At 36.3% G+C, this 12722-nt stretch overlaps 1 protein-coding gene across 1 annotated transcript in view; it reads right to left on the reverse strand.

Annotated features, from left to right (window-relative positions):
- Window positions 1–12722, reverse strand: part of IMPG2 (interphotoreceptor matrix proteoglycan 2) — a 94543-nt gene that overhangs the window by 34191 nt on the left and 47630 nt on the right. Inside the window, exons 7-9 of the mRNA XM_012652824.1 lie at window positions 6242–6403; window positions 2742–2800; window positions 764–784 (exon numbers count right to left, since the gene is read on the reverse strand). Coding sequence (XP_012508278.1) covers window positions 764–784; window positions 2742–2800; window positions 6242–6403 — 242 coding nt within the window. The remainder of the gene's footprint in view (window positions 1–763; window positions 785–2741; window positions 2801–6241; window positions 6404–12722) is intronic.

Below are 12722 nucleotides of genomic sequence, written 5' to 3' on the forward strand. Positions count from 1 at the left end.
ATTTGCTCCCAATCTGCCAAGTGAAAGTGAATTTTAAATAAATTTGGAATCCCAAGGCAAAAATGACACAAAGCTTATTGACCAAGCTTTTATATTATGCTTCTTCTAAGAAACTCCAGAGAGTAGCTGTTTTTACAAATGAGCTGTTAATATTATAGCAATCAGCTTTCTCCTCTTCATTTACCACTTAAAATGACAATTATACAACTGAATAATGGAGTATACTTGAAAGCATTAATGCAAGTTATCCCTATTTTAAGTTAAGTGTAACTCAGTATTTTAACATACTTGTTAGTCAGCAGTCTAAAACAGGGGACTGTAAAACTACACCCTGTGAGCTAAATCCAACCCACTATCCATGAGTGAATGGATTTTACGTTTTTAAATGGCTGAAAAAAATTTTTAAAAGAACAGTATTTTGTGACATGTGAATATTATATGAAATTCAGATTTCAGCGTCCATAAATAAGCGTAACACAGCAAAGCTCATTAGCTTATGATGTATTGCCTGTATCTACTTTCACCTGATAGTGGCAGAGTTGAGTAGTTGCAACAGAGACTGTATGGCCTACAAAGTTTAAATTATTTGCTACCTGGCCCTTAATACAAAAGTTTGCCAACCACTGATCTGTAAGAAGCTAGACAGTGACATTGGAAGTGACATGAAGTTTGAGTAATGCTCCCCTAGACCTAGGGCTCCCACATTTTCTAAACTACCTCCTCACTCAATGCACAGTACAGAAAGTGACAAAAAGTACTCTACCTGCCATTTTCCTTGGGAGACCTGAAAAAAAAATTGAAAATCTTAAACAGGGTTTGAGACCGTTATTATAGTCACATCATTCATCAAAGTGCAAGTACTTTATTTATTTCCTTCAATTTTCTTTGAAATGCTTCCTGAAATGAAAATGTTTGCATGGTCAGATACTGACAAACTTTTATAGATTAAAGGGAGTAAAGGTAAAAAGTAGTCTATGTTAAAGCCAATGGTCATTACCGTCTTTTAAACAATTCACAGGTGGTTATCTCTTCATAAATAAACTTTTTTTTAGTAAGTCAGAGAGAATTTCAGTTGTTGACATGGACAAAACTGAGAACCTTCTTTTTTGGGATAATGTGTCATGTAGTATTAAAACCATATGGTACACAGTAAGGTATTAAGGGGCTAGGTTAATGTCAGGATTGACTAATCTACAGGATATTGCACATTTATTTATTTTATGTAGCAGATGCTTAAACAGGACTTCCCATGTGCCAGGAACTGTGCTAAGCATTTTACAAAAATTAGTTCATTTAATCTTCATTAAGATTTATTAGTATCCCCACATTACAGATAAAGAAACTAAGGAACAAAGAAACTAAATAATTTTCACAAAGTATTTCAAAAGCAATTTTTTAAAAAAGCAGCAATAGTATGTAAATTTTCTTTTTTATATAAAAGTAATATACCCAAAAGTATCCTGCCAGAGTGTAAAGGCAGGGAAGCCAGACCAGTTGGTCCCAAAGGCCATGTTGCCCTTCACACACTGCCAAATGAGGGAGGTCTTCAAAGGCCTCACATTCTGAGGTTCTCATCTGAGCTGAATCGCAACTGCAGGCAGCATTCTGTGAAAATACCTAAAACTGAACTGGGAGAATGGTCATGGTGTAAGAGTAAGCAGAAGGTTCAGTTACCATGCTTGGCCTCTCCGCACTAAGCCCACATCACTAACTAGCTGAGCACCCTTAGACAAATTATTTAAATTCCTATGCTCTGGTTTCCTTATTAGAAAAAAAAAATGAAGGTAATAATAACTATCTCGCAGCACTGATAACAGAATTAAATGAGTGTGTGTGTGTGTGTATATATATATAGCCTGCCACACTATAAATGCTACATAAATGCTTGCTGTTATTTTTGGTAAACCCAGAAGTTTACACAAAAACATGGCAAAGTTGAGATGTTATGTTAATTATGCTGTCATGTTGCAGAGTGCCATCCCCTGTGCTCCCTGGCACTGGAGAGCTGGGCCACAGCCATCACCTAAAATCACGGTATTGAATCTAGCATGAAGGTTCAGAGCAAGAGCTATAACGTCAACCACTTTGTTTCAAAATTCCTCCTCCACCCCAGTTTACAAACTCTGACTTTGGGCTAATATTTCATCCTTTTAAACCTGTTTCCTCCTCTAAAAGATAAGTATCAATATCTGTCCTGAGAGGGTTGAAGATTAAGAGAGCTCAGGAATGGGAAGTGCCCAATACAAAGTATTCACTAATACGTGTTCACAAATATTATGCTGTAAGTCTTCAGCAGGAAGAAATATCTTAAAAAGAAATCTTTTTGGTTTACTCAGAACTGTCATGTTTGAAATGAGGACTAATGTATCCCTTCCAGAGTGGAAGATACCAAAATCACAACATTGACAAGATTTAGGAGGATGCTGAGGCCACATCTAATCTGACTTCAGGCTCCCATTAGTGCCAAATGAAAGCTGTACAACTTGTCAACCGCAAGCCCTTGACATGAATTCCTAAGTTCTTACCCCAGCCCAACTACAGACCTAGTATGTCTCCTTGAATATATTATTTTGCCTTTTTCTAATTTAGCTTCTTTAGCTGAAAAACTAGCATCAAGAATACTAATTTACCATAACATTGAGTTATAGCATTCAAATAATTTATTTTAGAGTATATATAATAAACATAAACGATATTCCATTTGGAACAAAGAGTGCTACTCTATCAGTAAGTCTATTTACCTAAATTCAAGTACACGAATATCCTTGTAGCCTGGTAACCCAGTGAATGCATTTGCAACCTGTTAAAAATAAAAATAAAAATTATAACTATGACAAAATGTGAAAAAGCATATAGGAAATAATGCTTTTATGAACAGAATAAAAAGCGTATTGTTTACAACTATTAGAAACTTGTATATAACCATAGATACAGGAGTCAGAAAGCAAAAGTAAAAAATAGTTATAATAGTTACAATGTTAGAAAATAGTTTTTACTACAACACTGCCACATTTTTCTTTTTGTCTTATAAGGTTTTAATGTGCTTTAATATTAATTTTTTTCCAAATTATAAAAAGCATACTTCTTATTGGCAAAGCACTGTTTGTCCCCATGTGATGAAATGTGAAAAAAAAATTCATTTCAAAAGAAGCCATAGTACTTTTAAATATGGTTTGGATTAGAAATCTGGCCAGAGCGCACACACTGACAAACAGCCTAGTATTTGTTTTCTATACATGTGAAAGTGTCTGGTGGCATCTATTTCCTGCTCCTACAACACAAGAAGATCATGGACACGCTCAACATTAGAAAGAAATCTGCCAGTTCTGAGGAGCCCCAGTAGAGGGGCCTCGACGACTGCTTAGCACGAAGGAAGCTGTGAAGCAGTGGCCAGGTAACTCGATTGGTCAAAAGATCAATTTATGAGCATCATGTCTGGAGGAGCCAGTTTTATTACTGAGTCTTTAAAATCCAGCCATGTAACTTCATACGAGCTTAGTGACTGGAGAGGTAAAAAAAAGAATGCTAGACTGTACTAAAGGTACAAAAATAATCAGGTTGTACACAAATACATATTGTAACAAAATTGAATATTTAATTCATAACATTTCGGAAGGTGATAGCTTCACCAGATGGGTCACCATGGGGCTAACATCAGAACAAAGGAAATAAGGACCTTGGTGACATCTCTGGGTATCTGCTTTTAACCAATTCCTCATATAATCTGGAGAGTGGGATTTTTAAAAATATCTTGGTTCACTGAAGTCATGCCATAAGAGTAGAGAATCTAAACCTATAAAATGTTTTGGCTACAGTAATTTGCCTTACCACATCTATTTTTATAAGACTAAAATGAATGTACCTAACAGTATTCCACTAATTGAAAAATGCTGTACAACTATATGTTATTACTAAACCCATCCCAGCCTGGGCTTTGCCATCTCTTGAGTCTAAACATGTGTAGGTATTGTATTCTACTTCATCACATCCAGTTAGCTACTGGACAAGGGTCCAGCCACAAGAAGTTATTCTACTTTATTAACATTGATATTAATATTAATAATAGGTACAATGTATTGAGTAACTGCTATGTGTCTGGTGCTCTGCAATATGTCTTCGAATCCTTACAACAATCCCAAGAGATCCATGTTATCACAATTTTATGGATGAGAAAACTGAGACCATAAGATATCAAGTAACTTGGGCAGGATCACACTTTTGGTGAGTGGCTGAATCAGAATTTATTCAACCTCAATTTCTCTAACATCGAAGCCCATATTCTACCCACTGAATTACATTGCCCTTCCTCTTCCTCCTGCCTCATGATAAATATGCTTTAGAATTAGGACCAGTACTGGGAAAACTGTGAAGTTCACCATAACGTCTCCCTTGAACCAAAATGAAGGGGACTATGTAAAATATAAAGGAAGGAGCACTTTGAAAGGCAAGAGGACACCTGATTTTCCCTTCTGCTCCTAGAGAGGCTAAAATGACCATGAACAAGTTATTTGGTCTCCCGGCCTTGTCTGTAAAATGGAGATGCTCATCCACATAGCTGCTGTGAGCACACAGACAGAACGCAGCCCGTGTAAAGCACCATGCGAGGGTGCTGCGCTGACACCGTGACGGCCTTTAGGTACCAACACTCCCAAGCCTGCCACACTGACCTTTCCCTCTCTGCTGCCGTCCTTCATGTTGTCCCAAGCTTATCATGCCTCTTCTTCCTCTTACCATTCTCCTCATAAAGAAAAGGAGGAATAGCTCCTGAACCTCATCCTCTCCAAGTAAGCATTCTTTCTCCTTGTACGACTTCCAATAAACCCTGGGGAAGCTGAGGGAACAATCTGTATGACTGTGCCCTGAAGGGCGAGAGCTGAAGGCCCCTTCAGTTTGTAATAAACATGGTGACAGGATTCTTCAGAGACATGACCCGCGCCTCTGCTGTTCCACATAAAGTGGCTGTTGGTAGACATTTCATTCCAGGGAAGGGGACGGGGTGTAGAGATAAACCAGGGAAGGAGTTTCAGGGTAGGCCCAGACCCTTCACCACCTTCAAATCAACTCAACTCAACTCAATAGCTACCTACTTCATAAAGTAAAGTCCCTTCTGCAGAAGTTTTTTGGAGTGTTTATTGGACTTTCTCTAAATCTGCAGTCATTCCATGCAATTATTTAGCCAAACACTAAGACATATTAAAGGTTCCTTAGTCAAAGGGCGGCAAAAACCAGACAGCCAATCCAAGACACTATCTGATGCCAGGTGGCCACTGGCCTGGCTGACATTTCTTCCACATACCATACAGCCTTGCAACTTGAATTTGGCCACACAGCTAGGAAATTAATTGTCTGGCCTGCACTCCCCACATCTGATGGCTGCATGATGCTGTTTGGCTGAGAGAGGCACATTTTTATTTCCCATGTGGACACAGTGTCTGGGGAAGGAAATTAATCCAAGGTAATGGCGTTGACAAATTTGGCCAAAGAGAACCACATCAAAAGGGAATGGAAAATAAATAAACAGGAAGGAATGATGTGTCATCAGACAGTGAAGGGTAGATGGGCATTTAATGTCTTGCACACTAGAAGGGGGCCAATGGGTCATTTTTTACTAAAAGAATCTTGAATTTTTGTCCTCTGTAGAATTATTCCGGAAAGTAAAGTTATGGGATGGTCTAATCCACTGTTCTTTAAAGAAATCCCTCTTTATTAATAAAAACACCACCAACTAAGGAACAGAGATGGGAAGAAAATTTATTTCTCAGTGGATGCCCTTTTGTGCTTCTAAACTTTGTACCAAGTATTACGTATGTGTTAACTAATCAAAATTTTTCAATTTAAAAAAATAAAACTAAAGATGAAGTGAAAAAAATCAAATTTAATATTTCCTCAAGAAAAACAATACACTGTGTGTAGTTTCTCAAAGAAACTTGTTTCCTCAAATATTATCAAGTAAAATCCACTCCACAGAACACATTTTTCCTTGGTTGTGCAGTGAAAGTTAGAAATAACATTTATTTATTAGCAGATGGCGAGATTTTTGTTTCTATGAAAGAACTCACCTATCCTTCTGTGAACTTTTCACAGAGCTTTCCGAAGAAAGGGCTATGTCACCACCCCAGGAACCAACTAGACGAACAGCTTGAATCCTAAACCTACCTTTGAACAGTGTTGTGAATAAGGGAAACTTACATCACCAGCAAACTGTCTTGTTTATTAAAAAACAAACAAACAAACCACCCACCTCTGAAATAAACTCTTCTACAAGGTGCTGGTGGTGGAAGCTGGAGGGATCCTGTAGTTCTTCCCTGTATTGTTTTCCCAAAAGGTGGATACTGAATTCTGCAATCTGTTCAGCTGCTGGTTTTGTGGGTTCTTCTGTCACATTCTCAATTTCATTGCTAATCTGGATTTTTAGAGAAAGAACAGTAAGTGTCAATGTTTATTCATTCAATCAACAAACATTTATTGATATTACCCACAATGTGTCAGATATGGTGCCAAAGATAACTTCTGATGACAACCTTTTACATAAAATTATATTTTGGAACAAATCGGGAAGACTTTAAGACACAGGCTAACATTAAAATTACTATGCATTTGTTCATTCCTTTGAACACACACTGACCAGTTCAGAAGACAGCAGAAAATGTTCCACAGGAAACAATCAAAGTGAGTGAAAGAAGAGTTGACTATCCTATAATTATCATCTAAAAATAGCCTCAAAGGGTGTTTCTCAAACTTTTTGGTCTTAGAGCCGCTTGAAACTCTTAAAAATCATTGCGAAACCCAAAGTAGTTTGGTTTATGTGAGTTTTACCTATAAATAATTACTAAACAAAAAGTTTATAAATTTTTTTTAAAATATTAATTTATTCTGAAATAATAATCCTATTACATGTAAAAATAAAATATTCTGCAAAATAAAAAAATTTGTGGGAAGAGTACATTGTTTATATTTTTTGCAAATTCTTTAACAAGCATGTGTGGGGAGCCTGTGGCCTTCTAGGTCCTTAAGTGTGGCCTTTTGACTGAATCCGAATTTTACAGAACAAATCCTTTTATTTTTATTAATACACTTTTGTTTGCTTTTTATATTTTTATTTTATTTTCAAAATGAACGTATTTAAAACACCAAAGAATAAAATAAGTTTCAACAAACTAATCCTCCCAGATTGACTGGCACAATTAGAACATTAGTAAGCCATAAAGGCTAAATTGACGGCTGCTATGCTCATGATTTAGTTCTAACTTCCCCTGCCTGACTGGTGCCACTATCACATGAAGCTGGTTGGCAAGAGTTTATGGGAGCTGAGTACAACAGTCTGTTATCAGCTTTTGACAACAGGGCACTGTGTTTCTGTTTGAAGTGGAATTTGTGAATAGCTGCACAGCTCAACAGTATTTTTTAATTCTATCTGCTTAACAGCCCATCATGTCAAAGAAGACCAAGAGAATGCTGAAGGAAGACAACAGATTTTTTAATGAGGATTAGGAATTGCAATATTATCTCATTTCTGCTAAAGATAAGATGATGTACTAGCTTTGTGATACAGCAGTATCAACATTAAAGAAATTATCAGCATCATAACGCTCATAAGGACCACAAATATGTTAAATTAGAGGGAGAGGCCTGAAAGGTTGTATTGCAGAAATTAAAAGATAAAACGCAAAAGCAAAGACAATTCTTTCAAGCAGCAATAAGACCTGGAAATAATGTCACTGAAGCAACTTTATAAAGTAGCTTATATACTCAGGAAAAAAGGGAAGCCATTGAGTGATGTAGAAATTGTGAAAGAACGTACTGTCGAAGTTGTAGGATGCTTAGACCCTAATGTTTCAAAGTACAAACAACTACCTCTTTCAAGGAGAACCATAATTGATCAGCAGCATGAATCAGCCTTCAACTTAACAGAACAACTTCATCTAATACTTCAAAAGGAAAATGTATATTATTCAATTGCTCTGGATGAATCCACTGATACTACTGACTCGGTGCAGGTTTTTATACTTTATTGGGGTCATAACAGAAGATTTTCTTTGCTACAGTTATTCGCTTTGGACACCCTTGTGAACAGAACATGGGGAATAGATATCTCCAACAAATTTCAAGATAAATGTCATGAAGCTGGACTGAATTTGGTAAATTTAGTGAGTGTATGCACAGACGGTGCATACACTACCAACCTGCACCTTCCATGACAGGAAAACATAAAGGGTTTATTACAAAGATTTAAAAAAAAAAGTATTAACAGACCCAGATGTCCTCATTTCTTTTCACTGTGTCTTACATCAGCAAAATCTCTGTGCTAAAGCTACTATTCCAAGTGACACTTTGCAACCAGTTATAAGTATTTTTAACTATATGCCTGCAAATGCAACATGGCTTTGTCAGTTTCATAACATGCTAAAGTTGAACGATGAGGTATTCAGTGTGGATTTGCTATATCATTCTAATGCGTGTTGGCTATTGCAGGGACAGGTGTTAGCCAAAATTTTATCTCGCAAGAACAGATAGTTAAATTTTATGAATAACAGAATGAGCAATGTGAATTACTGAAAGAAGATTTCTATAGGAATGCAGCATTTCTGTGTGATCTCATGTCAAATCAAAATGACTTGAATATTTCTTCGCAAGGTAAAACTAAGTCTATATATATGTGGCAAAAAATCCAAGCATTTTGAAAAAAGCTATCTTTTTTCAAAACACTTCTTCAAAAGGAAATTTCAGATGTACATTTTCCCCCGTTAGCAAAGGTCATTGATGAGCAGGATGATATATGCAAATCGTTTGAAGAATACACAGATGTTATAGACCCATTAATTGGAGAATACAATGAAATGTTCACTGACTTTGAGAATCATGACATCATTCTCAAATTAGCATTTCAGCCTCACCTAGTTCATATCACCAAGGCACCTAAAGAACTACAGATGGATTGATTGAGCTCTCAGCAGATGACATTTTAAAGTCATTGTTTGATGCTAAGAAAGATCCAACTGAAATACGGAAAAATACCCATGCCTTTGGTGACATGCCTGAAAAATGCTTTCTTGCTTTTCAACCACTTATTACTGTGAATCTACGTTCTCCTACCTAACCCGAATCAAGATACTCTTAAGGTCACAAATGAATGATACTCATCTAGAGGATCAACTGAAACTGTGGACCTCCATGCTGCAACCAAATATTCAAATGCTTTCCAACAAAAAGCAGATACAACAGAGGCATTAAAAGGTTAATTAACCTTAAAATTAACAAATAGTTTTCATTTTTTGAAATTATTAAGTACATAGTAATTAGATTTTTACAAAATAGTATACATTTTTAAGTATGCCTAATTGAAGTTTCTTGAATTCAGCCTTATTTGATTACAGCTAAATTAATGTGGCCTTCCAACATGAAAATGTTCCCCACTCCTGGTCTAGATTAATAGAATACAGCTGGATTCTCATATCTGCTTCTGAATTCAGTTAGTTACAATATGCTGTGTTAGTCGAAGTATATGAAAAAAAAAAACATCCACATGGATATCTACTGGGGAAAGGAGGAATATATTAATAGCATTTTCAGATAATTGTGAATATTCTTTTCTGATACTACACCAAATTTAACAAGTAGTAATTTCTTAAATGTTAGTCTGCTATGTGGAATCTGAAACTATATTCAACAAACTTTTTCTACTCTGTAACATTAAAATCCAGGTCTTCTAGTCAAAGCTAAAATAATTTAAGAACAAAATAAATATTGGATTATAACCCAAAGAATAAAATAAATATCCATGAGTCCATACTGATATAAATAAATAAGAAAGAAGTAACAATGGTTTCTTACACGAGAATTCCAGTTAATAAAGGTAGAAGAAATGAGGAAAGTAGAATGTCACTACTAGGACACTACAGTAATAACTGATGCATGCAAAACACACTGGAGCTCATCTAATCCAAGTTCTTCCATTTTGATACATAAGAAAACCAGGGATTGGACAGGATGAATGAGTAGCTCAAGGACTCACAGTGAGCCAATAGCAGAGTCAGGAATAGAACACAGGTGCTTTTTTCCATTGTATCATTTTTCATCCCTGATGGATCATACATAATCTGAGACCTTCAAAACTTCAGAATGGGAAAGAACCTTAAAGATCCCACCATCCCTTCTGATGTTTGAATTCTCTCTATAAGATCCCTGACAAATGGCTGCTTGTCACCAGTTTAAATGGCTCTGCTGAGAAAGAAGCGTGACTTTCAAAGGCAAAACAGACTATTACACTTCCAAAAAGCTCTCATAGTTGGAAAGTTCTTCCTATTAAACCCCAATCTAGCTCCCTATAAGTTCTGCCATTGATCCAAGCTCTGTAACCTGGAGCACATATAAAAACTGTAGTCCCAGAGAATCCTTCAAATATGTACAAGGAGCTATCATTTCTTCCCCGACCTTTCACTAGTTCCTCTCTTCCAGATACTTCTGAGGCTCCGAATGTCTGTCTTACAATGTGGCATCCACAAGTGATGTCTAATCAATTAACACATGGTAGGATTACCACCTCCCTTACAATAGACTCTAAGTTTCTATTAAAGCGATCTAAAATTACACTAGTTTTTACTAGTTTTGTTTTTTCCATAACTGCATCATACTACTGATTTGTAATGAGACTAATACCAACAAAAACTCTTAATCTTATGGAATTTTGCACAAGACTTTGCATTTTTCCATATTAAACTTCATCTCACTAAATTTGGACAGGGACTTCCATTTTCAGTTTATTATAAAAGAAATATCTTGACTAATCTTACTGACACAGAACACCTAAAATGTTGAATAAGTATTTTTTAATGATTTCACTGCATACTGCATAGCTGCTTTGCAAGAAAGTTAAAAAAAAAAGAAAAAGTCAAATCAAACAAACAGGTCAGGCGTGGTGGCTCACGCTTGTAATCCTACCACTCTGGGAGGCCGAAGCAGGAAGATCGCTTGAGGTCAGGAGTTTGAGACCACCCTCAGCAAGAGCAAGACTCCATCTCTACTAAAAATAGAAAAATTACCGGGGCATGGTGGCGTGCACTTGTAATCCCAGCTACTAGAGGCTGAGGCAGGTCTTTGAGATTGCTATGAGCTAGGCTGATGCCACGGCACTCTAGCCCAGGTGACAGAGACTCCATCTCAAAGAAGAAAAAAAAAAATCAAACAAGCAAACAAACAAAAAAACCCTAAGGTATCAATAAAAGATAAATTACAGAAATCCAGAGAGGTGATTCAGTGTTGAAGGTGGCAGCTTCCATAGAGTATCTGCTGATCCTTTGTGACCTAGGCTTAAGTTTTAAATATCATAAAGGGGTAGAATACAAAGCAGAATGCCTATACATGTTGAAAAGTCAGATCAAAGACTCCCACATAAAGCAAGGATTCTAAAACCTCAATAGACAGTTTGAATAACACCTTAGACCAAATTGAAAGAAGAATAGAAGACAGAACTGAATGCAACACACAAAGACAAAAAAGCGAAAGTCATTAAGAGACATGAGGGATAAAATGAGGTCAGACATATAATTCAATCATGAGAGATAACAGCTGAGAATTTCTCAGAATTTATGTTAGACATAAAGCCTCACATTAAGGAAATACAACAAATCCAAAGCAAAATACATAAACATAAATATACACCTGTACCCGCTTTTGTGAAACTGCAGAATCCCAAATATAAATGTGTGTGTATGTATATACATATATTTGAAGACACATATCTTAAAAGCAGCCAAAGAAAACAACCAGATTACCCACAAGGGAGTGACGACTGAGCTGATAGTTCAGTTCTCAGTAACAACAATAGAAGTCAACAACAAAGGAAGATAATAGCAACAAAGGAAGATAATAAAATAAAAGCTTGACAAAAAAAGTTCTCAATCCAGAATTGGATATAGATATAAAATATCGGGCCAGGCGCGGTGGCTCACGCCTGTAATCCTAGCACTCTGGGAGGCCGAGGCGGGTGGATCGCTCAAGGTCAGGAGTTCGAGATCAGCCTGAGCAAGAGCGAGACCCCGTGTCTACCAAAAATAGAAAGAAATTATCTGGACAACTAAAAATATATATATAGAAAAAATTAGGTGGGCATAGTGGCACATGCCTGTAGTTCCAGCTACTCGGGAGGCTGAGGCAGTAGGATCGCTTGAGCCCAGGAGTCTGAGGTTGCTGTGAGCTAGGCTGAAGCCACGGCACTCACTCTAGCCCGGGCAACAGAGTGAGACCCTGTCCCGGGAAAAAAAAAAAAATATCTTTCTAGAATAGGGAGATAATGAAGACATTTTCAAGTGATCAAAAACTGAGATTGAACCAGTGAGATACTCTTGCTAAAGTAGTATCAGAATTATATATTAACATTTTTCAGAGGAAAATTACTCCAGAATAAATGTCTAAAATGCAAAAAATAACTTTAAGAAAATAAAATAGTAAACATCTGGGTAAATGTGAAACAAACTTTTAACTATATAAATCAAATATAATACAGTCTAATTTGTAGAATTAAAAAGAGAGGGAAAGAGAGAAAAAGATCAAAAATAATTAAAAATATAATAGCATATAAGTCAGCAGGATGATCATCTGAATTACAATTTTCTAATGTTCCTACATTGCTCAGGATAAAAATAAAGATGTTGAAAAACTTAAATTTTATTAAGTTAAATATACATTGCAATTTATAGGGTAACTACCAACAAAACAGAAATATA

This window comes from Propithecus coquereli, unplaced genomic scaffold (assembly GCF_000956105.1).
Source record: "Propithecus coquereli isolate 6110/MARCELLA unplaced genomic scaffold, Pcoq_1.0 Scaffold40, whole genome shotgun sequence".
In the NCBI taxonomy this organism is placed as follows: domain Eukaryota; kingdom Metazoa; phylum Chordata; class Mammalia; order Primates; family Indriidae; genus Propithecus; species Propithecus coquereli.